Below are 17,840 nucleotides of genomic sequence, written 5' to 3' on the forward strand. Positions count from 1 at the left end.
GGTTCTATTCAAGCCATTGTACTTGGTTATCTCATAGGCAGTACTGTGACAGGATGGCTCAGTGGCAGTGTTTGTGTCTCTCCCTCCTGGCCTTGAGTAATGGACTACTCCCCTTATCCCACTGCCAGGGGAGATGAGTGGTGCAGGCTTTTTTTTCCCATTCGCCCATTTTTCAAGCCTGTTCTTTAAACCTGCGAGGCGGTCCCCAATGAAATCTCTATCAGGTGTGATTTATCAGGTATGCAATCTCCCTGTTTCTCCCCCTAAACTCCCCTAAACTCGCCCAAACTCACCATAATATGAGCTATGGGGCAGCAGATGAGAAATACCTAAAAAAGACATGCATATACAATGCTTTGCATCTTTGACTTAGTTCTAAACCCAGACATTGAAACAAGTTTCTATAACTCAAAAAGACATATAATGTAATAATTACATTTATATCTACTGTATACATGTCTTGAACATTTTCTATAAATAACTAAATTACCTTCCCTAACATTACCATCATTACTGTAACAGCCTATGATTTCTGTAAGCAATTATAAAATTGAACACTAGTTAATTTGATTAAATGACTAGTGAGTCATTTAATCATGTATTCATCCTGATCATACAATAGATGCATTAAACATCATTACCATTCAATATTCAATTTCCAGTTGTATGTAAAATTAACACATTATTTATATGCACTGCAGATAAAGTGCATTTTTTAGACTTACTGTTAAGAAGTGTTAGGAAATCCATGTCCCAGAGAGTCATTACCACAACACATCATTATCAACACAGAACTTGTTGTGAAGGTAATGACTGCTGATGGTAATGACAAGTTTTCTGTTGGACCTTTGAGTGATACCAGTGAAGAACCAGAACCAGTTTTGGTTCCATAAAGAACCTTGTCTGTAGTAGAGGTTTGAGCTTTAAATTGAAAAGGAACCTTTACATCAAGTGAAAGGTTTTTGGGTGCTTTACAGGTTCGTCACACTCACACATCTCTCTGACAAACACGGTTCTTTATGGAACCAAAACTGGTTCTTCTATGGCATCACTCAAAGAGCCACTTGTAGAGTGTAGAAATGAAAGTGAAATGCAAACTAAACTTCCTAAAAATAATGTGTACTGTTCTCCTGAGAGCTCAGGAGCTCAGAGAAGTCTTTACTTAGTATAGCTTTTATATATAATACTATATATACATATTGTTACATTTATTATATATCATTGTTATTATTTATGTATTATTTAGTAGTAATACAATATAATTAATTATTTCATCATCACAATGTTGTTGCAGAAGTCTGCAGCAAACATGATATATTTAAAGGCTTTAAAGGGGTTAAGATGGTAAAAGGAGCCCCCAATTGAGAATATATACACTATACAGAGAAGTGTATAGAAAAGTATTTGGACACCTTCTCATTCATTGTTTCATCCGAAATCAAGGGTATTTAAAAAGAGCTCATCCTGCTTTTGTTGGAGTAATTATCTCTACTATCCAGAGAAGAAGGCTTTTCACTATATTTTGTAGTATTGCTGTGAGGATTTGATTGCACTCAGTAAGGTCAGGATGTTGGCTGATCACCATCTCACCTCATCCCAAACTCCTTAACTCATCCCAAAAGTGCTGGATGGAGCTGCACCATCATTCCACTGCTCCACAGCTCAATCCTGGGTGGGCTTCATACCCCTCTAGCCTACCCCTGGCATTAGGCATGGCGCCGATAATTTTGTTCTTGTCTGCTCCAGGGAGTCCGATTCTATTGTCAGTACTTCTGTACACCTAGACAAGCTGTGTGTGTGCATTTGCACATCTGTGTCCGCAGTGGGTGAAACCTAAAGTAGCTGAAAGCATTCATTAGGTGTCCTTTCACGGTAGAGGGAAAATAGATGAATGGAGGACCTACAGCTAAAAGCAGTGCGCACTCAGACTGATTAAAAAAGAAATGCGACTCATTAGTTGGAGCTGAAATTGAATGGTTTGTTTAGTAGGGATCAGTCATGTGTAAATGTGTGTATGTGAGAGAGAGAGAGAGAGAGAGAGAGAGAGAAAATAACCGAGTGACAGATCTCAATCTGCCTCTTCTTTCTTTTATTAACCACAGTCTACAGTGGTTATGTGGTCGGCCATTCACTCCCAGCATCCAGTCTACGCAATCAGGGGCTCCTCATTGTCTCCATCAGTGGCTGTGTTTGTATGTGGTTGTGGTACTTTTCTATTGCATACCTCAGAGAGAATGTGTGTATGTATTTGTGTAGTGCGCTTTTGTGTGTGCGCGTGTGTGTGTGGGTGCCCCATCACCCCCTCCTCTTGCATCCCTCTCATTTTCTCTCCCTCCCACCCTTCCACCCCCCCCCCGTCATCACCCACCCCCCTCTCTCTTTCTCTCACTCTTCTCTCTCTCTCTGTCTCTCTCTGTCTCTCTCTCTCTCTCTCTCTCTCTCTCTCTCTCTCTCTATCACAGTCTGAGTGTTCTCAGGAGCACACATACACACACACTGGTCACAGCTTTAGCACTGCCACACTTCTTCACTCTCTCGCTCTCTCTTATTCTCTCTCCTTCTCTCTCTCTCTCTCTCTCTCTCTCTTTCTCCACCTCTCTCTCTCTCTCTCTCTCTCTCTCTGCCTCTTGCTGCCGTCCTCTCTCACGGTTTGCGCTCACAGACGTGTCTGTATCGGCAGCAGCATTCCCAAGAAGGATGCTCTCTCCTTTCCCATTAGCAGGATTTTGCGAGCGATGTTAGCGCTCAGAACCTCACAGGCAGCAGCAGCAGCAGCAGCACTATCAGCAGCCTCCTGTGCCTGGACTACCGCTACACCCTCGCCAAGCAACGGCTGCGAACGCAAACACTGACTGGGAGGCGCACCATCAGGAGGAGTGGGAATTATCCTCGTCTAAGGTGTGGGAAAAATAAAGGGAGGCAGATCGGAGGGAGGGGAAAAGCTTGAGGGAGAAGGAGCTTGTCGTTCCTGCTGTGCTGTGATGCCAAGCCTGCCGGAGAGAAGAAAGAGACGTCCGGACGCCCTCCTCGTCCCCTCGTCCTCGTCTTTTCGCCTGTCCTGTCAGCTGTCCGGACGCACGTCCCTTTGGAAAAGTATAGAGGCTCTGTGTGCCTGAGAGGAGTTACTCCTCTCTGGGCTTTTTAATCTCTCGTCCCCTCGCTCTTTCACACCGCTCTCCTCCTCTTCTCCGCTGCAGACTCTGCGTTCCTCTGGGGACCTGAAACCCTGCAAGCCGGATTCAGCTACTCTTCCATCATCTTCTATCTGTTCTCTTTTTTCTCAACCCCCCTCCCTCCCCCCCCTTCATTTTCCCCTTTCGTTCTTTGGGTTTTTTGTCCTTTATTTTTTGGCTGTTTCTTGATGTAAGAACATCAGACCAGGATGGAGGTCTTTTGCTCACTGGGTCGGAATTTCGATGGGAAGTCTCTGTAACAAGATCTCAAGCCTGAGGATCCGTCACACGGAACCACAGAGGTTTTTAAGACACACGGAGTGCTTGCATTAAAATATTACTTATCCACCTTCAAGCATAGATGGATGAGGTTTGGAAGGGACCTAAGAGTGCATTCGTGTTGTTTGTTCAATCAGTTTTGGAGGACTAAACACTGAGCACTGTAGGTTCTGTTATCTAAGAGCTGTTTTTACATCCTTTCCTTGTGTTTACTGATTTTGTTTTCGTGGAGCTACAGAACATTCCAGAGGAATAAGGAATTGATTGGCGTCATCGTTGGATTGCACAGCTGGAGCAACTGGATTCTTCTTCTTCTATTTTTCGGGTGGATTTTTTTTCCGTCCTCGTTCTGTCCTTTTTTTTTAAGGAATTTCTTTCCAACAGGATCTCCTCCTTTTTCCTGCTGCCGATCTCTGAAATATTTCCCCCTCACAGGGAATCTAGGAATTATGGATCCTGAATTGGTCTAATATGTCTTCCTGTTTCTGTCGCCTGAGAAGGCAGGGCATGGAAGTCCCACCCCCTTCTCCATCTGCCCTTGGGGCAGTTGTTCTGGTGAGCGGATTGGTACTCACCCCACCGTCCCCACCCTCACCCCCACCCCGGGCGTTTTGGGCCAGTCTATGGCGACTGGTTCTGTCGTTGTCCTTGCTAGCTTTCCCTGGTCCGGCCGTTTCGGCTAGAGTCTCATCCAGTCTCAGCACGACTCACCATGTCCACCATTTTCACAATAAACATGGCACTGTGCCTATTGCGATCAACAGGATGCCCTTCCTTACACGTGGGGGCCATGGTAGGTCACTTCTTCTTGTACTTTTTTTCGTTTGTGCTGCACTTTCAATTAGATCCTTTGTCCCAACCTTGGTTTGCTGTAGGTTTTTGGAGTCTTTGGAGGAGGTCACAGAGAGTTAATTGGTAATCTCGGATTCATTTGTGATTCCATGATCGTTAAAAAGGAAGCCACTGGGCAGTTCTGTTGTTGTCGGTCTAGGTATCCATTCCAAGCATCCTACACAGGACGGTGGTCATCAGAGGTCTTGGTTACTATTGGAAAATGCCAGTGGCGTTCACTTTCTGCAGACTCTGAAACATTAATACCAATAACAGAGTTTGGTATTGGACGAAAGCGTGACTGTAGATATTCGCCGGATAGTAAGAAGTCTATGGGCTTTCCAAAAGTGCCCCCTTGAGGGTTCTACCAATAAGATGTAATAAGAAAATTGTGCGACGTTTGCATTTCTGTTTTAGCACTGAAGTGGACCTAATATTGATCCTTGAGGCACCCCACCATTTAAGCCATAAGAACAGTTGGATTACTGCAGAAATTACTAGCCTTCCTGAAGACAGATATAAGCAGGAAGATAATCCTTCTGAGACTTTGTCAGCAAAGATTGAAATTGACTCAGTTAGGATCCGATGCACGGTATTCCTGTACTGTATGGTATGTCATACTCAACATACTTTCTCTGCTATTAATGTGAAATGCCTTTTTATTCGAAGTGCGAATGTTAGCACATCCTGAGGCACACTCAAAGCCACTGCAGACAAAGCAGTCTATTATTATGCTATACATACTGCATCAGTACTGCTCAGTAACCAGGCAGCCCTGTCAAGAAGCTCTTTGATGTTTTCTGCTGCTTTTTCTCTCCCCGTCTCCTTCTTTCCTTCTTTGCTTTTTCCCATTTTTTACCTCTCTCTCTCCCACTCATCTCTCCTCTTGCCTTCGTTCCTTCTTTCTCTTCATCTAAAATGACTGCATGAATGCTCATGCCACCTTCTGTTGTTGCCCCCATCCATATCTCTCCATTTCATCCACTTATCCCTCGCTCATCTCGTCCTCTCGCTCTCCTGCTTTTAGCTGTAATCTGTATCAATCAAGCATCTGCGTCCGCCAAACAGGCGCATGCACTGCAGTCAATTGCCTTCACCCCCGTCTGTATTGACATTATTGGCTCTCTGCATCCCTTAGTGTTCAGGCCCAAATTAGATTTATGATGCCTCACATTCTTCCAGGGATCTCTGCCTTTTATAGGCCTAGCTGCACTCTCTACACAATGCAGACTGCAGCTTCACATTTCCTTCTGGGGGGGGGGGGGTAATATGGTATTCCTTTTTACTCAATTTTACTCTCTCAATTCTAGATTATTAATTAATTACCCAACCCATTAATTAGTACTCCACACCTATCAGAAGCCCCCAACACTGGGAGGATCAGGACTGACATATGCTTCATCCAACACATGTATAACCACTCGCACCTCTTTCCGAACTACCGATGATGCAACGTCACCAGGCAACCAATGCGCTCGAAGGAAAGCACCAGGTACTCAGCGCTACTGCATCGGCTAACAGATGCCCATGCCGGCAAGCATCGCACCATTTCCCTACCTGGAGACAGCAAGGCCAATTGTGCTCTCTCAGGCTCCAGCTGCCGATGGCGGGCAGCCTGACCTGCAGCAATCACCAGGTCAGACTGGCAACGCCTTGGTCCGCTAGACCACATAGACGTTCCACAAGGGTTTGCAGGTCCGATGGCAGTTCCACTGTAGTGCTAGGATGCTGTATTATGTGAAAGCGTGGTAGAAGTCCATACACGGACACTGAAGTGCGAGGGAGTGTTCTAAAATGGCAGCCTCTAACTGGTACTCAACTGGTATTTAATCCATCTTCTATCACTCTTTTTCTCATTGTACTTCTCCTGCATCTTGAGTTGCTAGGCTGATCAAATTTGCATAAATAACACAGAAATGTTCTGCATCCCCCTCCACGGACTCTCAAATCGAGTCTGTCAGTTGATACAGGCTACTGTACTAAGAAGTACACTTTGGAGTCTAACCTGGAGCTAATCAATTCTAAAAAAAAAAAAAACGCCTCACAAGTGTTTTATTCTCTCGTATTTAGCGAAGATCGGTGTCATGCTTGAACATGACCTTGTGATGTTTTCCCTCTTCACTCATGCTCTACTGTTTATAGGCCTCGTATTTCTGTTTGTTAGTGTTTGGTCTCTGCCAGCTCTGTTGGCACTGGATTCTGCATCGTTAGCTGATGCAAGTCCACATCGAGGCAGGCAGGGCACTCTGAGCTGGAGCAAGGGAGCCCATCCAGGGCAATATTTCATCATCTTCACTCTTCTGCTTTTGCTGCTGCGTCAACAGCTGAAAGTTTGCAGACTTTGCAGAGTTCTGAGAGGCCTTAAAGCAAAGTCTTATACTGCAGATTTCTCTCCAAGAGAGCCTGGAAATGAAGGAGCTTTTTCCCTTGATTGGAAGCTTGTCAACAGGCTAAAGGTTTAATTGGCCCTCTTACCACAGGAGCATTAAAGTCAGAGTCAGCGATTGGTCCATTTCAATGCTGGGCATATGTGTTTCAATGGGTCTGCGGTCAGCTAGTCTTTAAAGCAGCAGATGGAAGAACTAGGAGAACGATCGAAACATGACAGCGTTACAAGAAGAGAGTGAGCTGGAGAAATGGCACCTGGAATTTTCAATCCGAACCCCTTTCACCCCACTCACTTTAGCATAGCTTGGCCCTGTAGGCTCTGGTGCTCAGCACAAGCATTTATCTCTCTCTCCAACAGAGTCACAGGACTGATGGGTTTTGTCAGAGCTCTTCTCTAGCAGCTCCCGTTCCCCCGAGAGGGCAAGTGAAGAGGGCTCACGTTGTGAATACAGCCAGATTTAAACTCACCTCTGTGAAAAATACCTCTGCAATGTGGCAGGCACACACGCTTTCAGGGCAACACTCATTGGCAAGCCTTGTAAACGTTATCGAGATGATTGCACGTTGTCTGAATGGCATACACTGCGTGTATGAATGAGCACCGTCAATGGCCCCCCTCCAAACAAGAGGGCAAGTGTGGAGCACAAGAGGATCGTGTGTCTAGTTATCGTTGTTGATTAATGGATAGCTCTCTGGTTCCTAATGGATGCAGGGTGCGTTCACGCCTGGTCACGAAACCCTGGGCCGCAGCTCCGCTCACTCTGTGCAGATCTGTGTACTGCAATTCATTATCTCACATTCAACAGCCTGCCTGTCCCATCCACTAGCCAGATTAATGCTGATGGGCAAGGCAAAATTAGTCTCAGTAGTCCCACTCTCTTGCTGAAGAATGCTTAATGCATGCTGAGTGTCCATACGCTCAAACATCATTAGAGGACGTGATGTACGGTTTCTGTGGACTTTTTGAGGACCTGGTTGCTGGTCATCAGTCCTGTAATATAGTCGAAGATTGGTCAGCTTTGGTCCAAGACCAATCATAACATCTTGGACAACATACAACAAGGCTTTTGGTTAAAAATGAATGAAATAGTACATTATATCATATCATATTATTAAAAAAAAACTATTAATTTTACTATTTTAATATTACTAAATTAGTAAATGTGGCATGCAGACAATGTGATGTTTGCTTTTAGAATTTGCTAGTATTTAAATGAATCCATTCATCACTACCAATGAAATGTTTCCCAAGCCACTGGCTGCAATGCAAACCCAAACAGTAGGCTATACTCCCATTCTTATCAGCTGACAAGGTGTTCTTTTGATGAAATTCTGTACCTTTTTTGTCTAAACATACATTTGCTTATTGCTGCCAAAAAGTTCTATATTAACTTCATCAGTCCACAAGACTTTCAACATTTCAGTCTTGTTTAGATGTTTCAGACTTTCAAATTTAGGATACAGGAAAGGTTATTGGTGTCGCTGCACAGTAGAATAGTGCACCACCACTCCAGAGTCTGCAAAATCTTCCTGAAAGTCCTTTGCAGTTAAAGAGAGGTTTTTCCATTCTAGCAATTCATACTCTCTGAAAGTTGTCTTGGTCTTCCAGACCCCATCTTGACTTCCACTATTTCTGCAAACTGTAATTTTTTTAATTATGTAAATGTGGAACTGTGGAAATGGCTACTAGATAATTATTTCATCTCCTTATAGCATTGTCCTGCTTTGTAGGCTTTGCTAAGTATTAATTATTTAAATTTTCAGAGTGCTAAGCAGCTATTTAGAGTTGCCCACAGCTGCTAATTGTTGTGACAAGGTATGTTGGAGTAAGAGCTTTGAAATTTGCACCACATGACCTTTTCTATTAATGATGTGAACAAGGCAAAGTCCTAACAAGCTGCTTATAGTCTGAGACCTTGAACATTATCAGAGAGCTCAAATCTCTTGGGATGTCTATCATGGTATTCCTTTTGTTCTTTCCTCTAAAATTGTACAGACCACACATTATACACGTCTTTTGGAGATCAGTCCATTTTCTACTCATTTAAATGTTCACAGTAACAGAACCAGTTTCCCACTCTTTTGCATGCTGCTGTAAAGAATCAGCTTTTTCTAGAAATCAACAAACTATCAATAGCTAATTGTAATGGGATGAAATGGGCCCTCAGTAATACTACTGATAACGTGGATAGCATAAACTCTTGTGGTGATGAAAGTGATGCAGTGATGAAAACTAAATCTGCTAACAGACTGCAAAATGGAAATACAGAAATGTATGCAGGGCAAGTTTTATAATTATTTGTTTTTCTCTTGGTCAATAATGCTGAAGTTGGAATATTTTATCCTCGCTCTTTGAAATTTATCGTGCATCAGTAAAATGTCAGATAGAAATAATTGTGTTTTTCTTCCTTCCTCCTCAAAGAGCTGGTGTTGTGTACCAAAATGTGGGGGAAAGGATTACCACTGTGAGATAAATGTGTCTATGTAAAAGCTATGGCATACATACAGTATGAAATAGCCCATTGTGCTGTACAGCCTGCTGAGATCTAGCATCATTCCATGTCTTCTAGCCTACCAGAATGAACGAATCCAGCTTGAATCCTTTGGATTTGAACCAAAGCTTGTTTGATGCTTCTTCTCAACCAAAGCTCCTGAACCACTGAACCCTCAGCTGAGAACCCCAGAGGTTCCAATAGTTATTCTCTCTGATTTTTGCATCCTGCATTGTGGTAAAATCTTAACCAGGCCCATTCAAAGAACCTGGATGCAGGAACTAATCTCAGAAGTCTGAAGGTGAAAAAAAGGCTGGCTCCTGCCGGAGCATATCTCTCAGAGGCCTCTAATCATGTCACATGGTCCTTGGAAGGTGTGTCCAGGCTGTACCTCACTGCCTGTTTGTTGGCAAATAAGGCATCAATCTGCTGCTAACTGAAGCTCATGGATAGCTGATTGAGTGCAGCTTGTTTCTGAGAAAGATAGGAATAGTGCTCCTTCTTATGGTGCCACGCTGCATTTTTTCACACCTGCTGTCCCAAATGTATTCGCACTACATGATTTGTGCTGCCTAACTCCGCCGGCACTTTTTTTTCTGGGAGGGGAGCTGCAGGTGGAAGAAGGCCAAGAGAGAAAGACAAAAGACCGGCGGAGAATCATCTCTGATTCTGTTGATGCTGAAGGCAGTGTAGACACATCGCTCATTCCTTTCTTTGCAGGAGAACCATGACCTGTTTTTAAATAAAGATGTTGTAACAACATCCTATAGGGACGTGGGAACCATTTGTAGAGGTCTCCTGAGATCATGGAGGCTCTGTGTCCCCAATACATGAAGGGAACAGGAGGTGACATGTGTCACTTCACACATTAGGCTGCATTAATTATTGAGACAGCTCCAGTAATTACATGTCTAAGATGCATCATGTCCTTGAATAGATGACAGACGTGTGTATGTGTGTGAGAGGCTGTTGTGTATGTGAATTTGGCAGCTTGCAACATAGCACAAATTACTAGCAGGTAATGCGTGGGGGGAAAGGTGCACAAACAGTAAGAATATGGCTCTATACTCTTGAAATAAAGGTCCGGCAAAGGGTTCAAAAGAAGCATCCTTTGATGTGAAGGTTCACTCTCACATATTTCTATTAGAAACATGGTTCTTTTTTGGAACCAGAAGTTCCTCTGTGGTTCTTCTATGGAATCTCTCAGAGAATAATGTCTATATGAGTGTGTGTGTGTGTGTCTATCACAAGCAGTAAGCGTTACTGTTAAACCATTGCACATATTCCCAGCAGTGTATGTGTGTGTGTGTGTGTCTATCACAGACCGTGCACAGTAATAGGCATTATTCATGTAGCTGAGCCTCATTGCTATGCTGTGTGAGAGGCCAACAGTTCTGCAGTTCTGCTGCTGTCAGTGACTGTGGTACACACACACACACACACACACACACACACACATGCACAAGCATTGCTGTTTATTGTCAGTGATCACTTTTTGCACCTTCTTCCACCTTCTTACTCTTCAGCTTCCAGCACCTCTCAGGCTATTCAAGAAATGCTAGCTATATGCAGCCACCCACGCGTGCACACACACACACACATATACATGCACCTCTGCCCTGGTAACCCATGGCAACCATCCTTCAGGTGTCCTTGCATGGTGCAGAGCCTCAGTCCACAGAGCGCTATCAGTTGGGCGGTCAGATAGGTCCACCCCCGCTGTGTGTGTGTGTTTAGTTCCACGAGGCTTCGTGAACCCACCAGGACTGTCAGAAACTCTTCTGTGGAGTTTCTACCTCACAGCGTTTTTCTCCTTCTCAGCTCTTCATCTCCCGTTGTCTTTCTCTCTGTTCTGCTCTTTTGGTGCAGTTTACATCTATATATACTGCCACTGTCAAACTCCTATCAAAACCTTTTATCTCGGCTTTACAAACCAATTTACCGCCCCGTTATTTTGTCTCAGATTGGAACATGTTGATTTTCCTTATATGCAGGGCTGGAGGAAGAAAAATTATTAGCTATGATGATTTCATGGCACTGCTATGGCTTACAGGCTGCACACTATAGCATGCAGTAGCTTTAACACGCTAACAAAAACACAGCAATTATACTTAGGCCTTATCGGATAGCGTTGCTGTCCTCTTATTTTGTCCTCTCAGCGCAATGTGCTGTTAGCAAGCTGAAGAGATTGTAGCCAGGTTAGTTTATGGCCATGCCCCCACTCCCTTCCCCAGGTTCGGCTTTCTTGGGTCTTACCAGAAAAACAGCCAGTGCTTTCCTTTCTGATGCTACGTATTGGTCTCCGGTGTGGTTCGGCTGTGGAAGTCCAGTTTGTTTTTGAGGGAGTGGACAATGGTAAAAGTTAGCATTGGCTAATGTTGGCTTCAAGTCTGGTGTGGATCCTTGTTTGCTCCCCAGGTTTTTCTTTGTAATAGTTTGAGCACAGAGCCATGTTACGAGGCCTGGTTCGTGTAGCAACCCGTACCCCCATAACTAACACAGCCTGAAGGCTATGGGCTGCTTTTCAGTATCAACAACCCTATTTTTTTCTTTCAAAGTCGCTGTTGTGTTTTACCATTTTGCCAGGGTTTCGACAAGGATTCCCCCTAGTGGGCTGGGTGTATGTAATTTTTATGTAAATATAATGAGTCAAGACTGTTTCATAAGAGTTTGGGGGTTTTGGAATTGGATCATTTTCCAGCTCTGTTTTGGTTATGCCCAATTTGCTAGCTAACAACATTACGTACTACCTATCACTATATAGGATAGTACTTCACACAGTTTCAGGCTACATTTGTTACAGGACTGCTTTGGATTCACTCTTTTTTCCCTCTGATATCTGATATCAGCCTGACCCTGAAATGCTGTCTCAAACTAGGTCTAAATCGGTAAGCTTCAGCAAACTGTATTAATTACTTTCATTCATTCACTAACATTATTTTCATTGTGTGAACCAGCATCCAGTGAACGCAACAGTGGCTGCATCCCCCAACCAGAGCAACTCAATCAGAGCAACATTATTTTATATCTTCTATTTCTACTTTTTGTGTTCCCAATGATTCCCATTCTTCTCCTCCTTTTACATCTCGGCCTTTATTCTGGTCTTACCCAAGCCTTTGTTCTCCCATTCTTACATCAATTTTCCGCTTCTCTCTTTCCCCTCATTTCACCCTTTTTCTTTTTTTTTCTTCCATTTTCCCTTCACTGTCAACTGCTTGCATGAACACTTTTTGACTGACAGCTCCATTGTTCCTAGCATGATGTCACCCAAGGCATGTTAATGACTGCGGTGCTAACATACCCGCAGCTATGATAACGCTACACAATAATAGTAAGTTATCTCAGCTATTGTACTCCAAGCTATACTTATACTGCTTACACAACCATTACCTGTGTACTATATAATCAGTATTGTTATTCCAACAGCCTTAAACCAATGTCATATTCTGACCCAAAGCATTGTGCTATGAGTTAGCGATAATAGCTATGGCCTGAACCACACACAAATCCAAAGACGCATGAGCACAACGCTGCTTTTTGTTGTTGTTGTTGTTCTAGATCACTTTTGAAACTTCTTCCACCGTCTGTCATGCTCAATCTGGGCCCTGGAGGTCCCCTGTTGTACTGTTTTAGTGGTTTCCTGCTCTAACACACCATGTCCAACTCTTAATCAACTGTTAGTTACCTGATTACCTGGATCAGGCTTCCGGGGAGCAGGGTTAACACTAGAATGTGCAGGGCATGAGGTTCTCCAGGACCAGGTTTGGGAACTGCCACTCACCACTATTCTGTCTGTATAATACCTAATTAATCTCATAAACTCTGCATATAGGATCATACATCATTAATATCATCATGATATCATTATTAGTTGCATCACTTTTATAGGCCCTAAAATAGAACCGTGAGGCACTCCACAAAATCTAGCAAATGAAATGGCTATTTCATCATTAATATGGGGTTAATATAGATTTTTTTTATTTTAGCTTCCATTGTATGGATTGTTATACTTTAAACATTATTTCAAGTCTAATAAAGGTTGTTTCTTTAGTAAATTAATATTGTAAATTGTGTTGTTTATATGGATTTGTTATCAGAAGGAATTTGCTGAAGAATTTATAGAATTCGATTGGTAAGGACTGTCTAAAACATCCACATTAACATAAATACTGATCTCAAAAATGCTGACATAGAACAGATGTTTTGAGCCCCAATAATAAGTATTCTCTGAACACACAATGAAACATGAAACAGGAACTTGTTGAAGCCCATCGCTAATCATGCTAGCGGTACTGATTAGGTTAACCTAGCCAAAGGTCTTGGCTGTAGAGAATTGCTCATTATGCTTCCTCTTCTTCTGGCCCTGATGTTCCTCTTCACACAAACAGTGATAATGAGTCATGTTTCCTTGTGGCCCTGGTGCAGCCTCTGCGCCAAGGGAGGCCAAGTCAGTAGCACCCAAGGGACCACTGGCTAACCTTAGCCATTCAGTATGGATCATTAGCATGCTAGAGTTGGCCCTGCTCTGTAACAACCAGATTCAAAAGGCACGTAGTGCTTTGTTTTCATTGTTGAAGTATTCTGTGTAATACACAAAAATTCTCACAGGCTAGGGAATATGACTCCTTCCCACCCAGTTGTGACACTTTCTATTAGGGCTACTTCACATATTGTTTTATTATGGTTGCACGTTGCAAAGCAATTGTGCAATTTCTATTTTTGTTTTCTTATTTTCACTGCATATCTCATCCTGCAGTTTACAAGATATCCATGCTGTTGCATTGTTCAGTCTGACTGTGTGATTCAGGCTTGTGTGGAGCTTTTTGACTGGACATACGGTTTCTGCATAGCAATCAAATTTTATGCTGATTTTTCCCCCCATAAGAATCAATAGGTTTTGTCACCCTTCAAAGGTTACCACGATACTAGAAACACGCAATCAACCATACAGAATATGACAGCAACCACTATGACAGTACAGTGAGCACCCACCTGAGATACCAATGCAACACCATAGCAACCACCTGAAATATTATATCAATATCAGTATTATATCAAAAGCTTATAAATTGCCAAATTAGCAACCATTTAGAAACACTATGGCAAACACCTGAGATACCATAGCAACCGCATGGTAACCACTTAGCAACCCCCTAGCAACACCATAAATGCCATGGAGGTAGGGACCACTTTAGCTGTGCAGCCAATCTGCTTTTCCTTCAGGAAATACACTTTTCTAGTTGCAATATTGGTGTCAGAGAAGTCTGTCTTTTTTTGCATATCACAGCTTTTCATTGTGTGTTATAACACCCTGACCAATTGTTGACCGCATAACAATCACATCACCAATGTGCTTATTCAAATGTCCACTAATAAAGTATGTGTGGGTTTATGAACTAAAGTGCCACAACTCATTTCTACACAATCATTTTCCAACATTTCTTTTTTTTTCCATTAGAATAAAACGGGCTGTTTTTGTGACCATGCTTTTATAAAACTGGTGCATGCAAATCACTTCTGTTCTGACTGGCTAGCCTTTATTGTGCCTTGTTAAAAAAGCAGAACAGGCTGAAACAATCATTTTAATTTCAACACAAATGGCCAGAGCAAAGCTGCAGTCATCTGAATACAGATTGTGTTCCAAAATGAGAGTTTTTTAAACAAGATATGGTAAAAACAGAGCACTTTCAGTGACTTTCTGACTAAATTATAAAATACTGTACCTTTAAATATTCACAGTTTGACAGACTAGACCCTAATGCCGCCTTTGTTAACAACCTTGGTGCTTTCCTTGCTGGAAAATGGGAAAAACCTAAAAAAGACCGCTTATCCATCATGTACTGGAGTCCATTTAGCAAAACTTTTAGTCCCAAGATTTCACCATTTCACCAGTTTTTTGCTGTGGTTTTCTGTGTCCAAAGTGTGAAGCACTTCAGACTGCACCATTTGCATTTTCATAGCGTGTTTTAAGCCTAGGGACAAAAGTATTGGGACACCTGCTCTCTCTACTGTCCGGGGGAGGGCTTTCTACTACATTTGCGGCACTGTTGATTGCATTCAGCAAAAGGATCATTAGTGAGGTCAGGATGTTGGATGATCACCACACCACCTCATCCCCAACTCCCCAACTCATCCCATATGTTTTGGATTGAGCACTGTCTATCATTCCAGAGAACACAGTTCCACATCTCCACAGCTCAATGCAGGGTGGCTTTATACCCCTCTAGCCTATGCCTGGCCTTAGGCATGATGCCACTAGATTCATGTTTTCTTAGCTTCAGAGAATCCAACTCTTGGTAGCACTTCTCTATAGGGATTAGACAAGCTATGTGTTTGCATTTGCACATCTGTGTCAGCAATGGGTGCTTTTTAACGTAGTTGAATGTGTTGTGTTCACAAACATTTGGACATTTAGTTTATCAGTCTTATTGGCTATTTACTGCTGTATAATTGCAGTAGCACATTTCGTATGTAGTGTGCACAGCCACGTTTGATCTCTGTAGACGTTCTGCAATGTAACTGCCCTGTTCTTCCACTGTAGCCGACATGTTGTCGAGCGCAGTCCCGCAGAGCCGCGCCGCTGCCGAGCCTTACTGAAATGTCTGTTCATCATTTTTCTATTAAAAAGGGAAGGATAGGGATCGGAGGAGGGCAGCAACAGCTCTCTTTCTGTTTACAGACTGCCAGGGGTCCTCCCTGGTGGGCTCTGGTGAATTCGCTTTTATGTAGGAACAGGCTTTCGGCCGTTGAGGGAATAGCACACTGACTGTTATTATTATTTTGCAAGTGACACATCAGTCTTCCTACCCTGTCTTGCTGCTCGTGGGTACTCGCAGCCTGTGTTTCCGTGACTGATGGCGCACACACACTTACAATGAACACACGCACACACTGGCACCTCCACACAGTCACACAAATGTGGTACGCTCACATTCACTCTGGTATGAAAATATAATAATGGAGCTGCTCCATCAATAGGCAGTGAGAGTGATGTGTGAAAGATGTAATGGCATATTGAAATAGAGTGAATCATAACTCAAGCTATGTTTGCTAATGCCTTCCGCTGGGTGCCCCAGCTTTATCACATGACAGTTACAGCAACTTCAGGACTCCATCACTTCCTCATTGTCATCCTCTCTCGGGCTGTATGAGAGAAATGCTGCAAAATTGGCAGATCTAAAATAACTACCTATTTAAGCAGCAGGCTGTTTAACTCCCAGAGAACTTTACACATGCAGTACAGGTTACATTCAGGCTGGTTTGCTTCACATCTTTCAAAGGAGGGCCAAGACTCCAGTAGAAAGGTCATTTTAAAACCTGAATGGTAATGGAGGAAACATTTGATTAAAAATGTGTACTAAGAGTAGAACATCCATTCAGTGGTATACACGCTGGTCCTAAAAGTGCCACAGAAAGCCTTGATTGAGTATTTAAGTTGTGGTTTTGTGTATAAATAATACTATTATTAATAATAAGTTAATAAGAAAGGACTTTTGTTGGGGTAAAAAATGCTCAGATGCTATTTCACTAGCCTATTTACCACCCTGTTATTTTCCCTTAGAATGCAATACGCTGATTTTCCTTTTATCAAGGACTCCTAAAAACAGTGATAAGCTCTGCTTTCCTTGACTGGTTTATGGCACTGTGACAGATCACAGAAACTGTAACAGGAACATTGTAATTACTTTTGGTATGTTTTTTTATTATTATTATTATTTTATTTTATTTCTTTTTTGGAGTTGTACTGTGTACTCTTGGCGTAGTGTACAGTTAGCTAGCTGAAGAGAATGTAGCCAGTCAGCCAGGTTAGCTTTTAGTCTAGCCTAGGGTTCCTTGTGTGGACACCCACAGCAATGCTTCCTCTGACCGGCTCTTCTGTGGCTCTTCCTTTCAGAACCAAGCTATGCTACGATAAATACAGTTTTTCATTATAAGACACCTTGAATCAAGAACCAATAAAAAGGTCAACCTAAAATGTTCATTAGAAAAGCTTTTAGCTAGATACTGGGGTGTTTTAGGGGTGGTAATATTCTTTATTATCTTTAATATTTGCAACAGATTGTAGTCTAGTAGTTGTTAATATCAGTAGACATAGAGTCAGTGGACATTAGTTTCCATTAACAATTTGGTCTCCAGTCTCTCCAGAGTGGGGCTTAGTCAAATTGGTCCTTGAGATCTGGATTTCTGCACAGTTTTGTGTGTTTCCTGCTCAAACACCTGGTTCTGTTTTAGTTTAGTTGGTGATTTAGAGCACGGAAATATGCAAACTGTGCTGGACTCTGGCCCTCAGTTTCCCACCCCTGGACTAAGTGATAACAATAGGCTTTGATATGTTAGCTCATATCTTTAGCTTAGGCGGCATTTAGTGAGTTTGACTTGTAAAGCTGCTTGCTCGCAGCACAAGCGACGCATGATTACAGGATTGATTCTTTTTGTCCTCTGGGATTTACAGCCGTATTGGCTTTTCTTATATCTAGTCTGATAAGTACAGAGAGCAGTCAAAACAGCTAAACTAAAGTGAAGAAATGAATGCATGATTTTTAAGGGATGACCACCCTTAAAGTGGATTGCTGTTCTTTGTCTGGACTGACTGGTTAGAAATCACATTGACCTCAACCACTAGATGAACATTTACCATGAACAGCTGTGTGATGCCATATAAATTGTATTTGTTTAT

The 17,840-nt window shown here is 42.6% G+C and overlaps 1 protein-coding gene across 17 annotated transcripts in view; it reads left to right on the plus strand.

Annotated features, from left to right (window-relative positions):
• Positions 1-17,840, plus strand: part of LOC140546486 (neurexin-2-like) — an 819,352-nt gene that overhangs the window by 598,866 nt on the left and 202,646 nt on the right. Inside the window, exon 1 of one of the 17 annotated variants that reach the window (XM_072669802.1) lies at positions 2,613-4,245. The exons of 15 other annotated variants lie outside the window; for them this stretch is intronic. In XM_072669802.1, coding sequence (XP_072525903.1) covers positions 3,924-4,245 — 322 coding nt within the window. In that variant the 5' untranslated portion in view covers positions 2,613-3,923. Of the gene's footprint in view, positions 1-2,612; positions 4,246-17,840 lie in introns of those variants that run through there. One more of the 17 variants, XM_072669801.1, reaches the window with a different exon arrangement.

This window comes from Salminus brasiliensis, chromosome 24, assembly GCF_030463535.1.
Source record: "Salminus brasiliensis chromosome 24, fSalBra1.hap2, whole genome shotgun sequence".
In the NCBI taxonomy this organism is placed as follows: domain Eukaryota; kingdom Metazoa; phylum Chordata; class Actinopteri; order Characiformes; family Bryconidae; genus Salminus; species Salminus brasiliensis.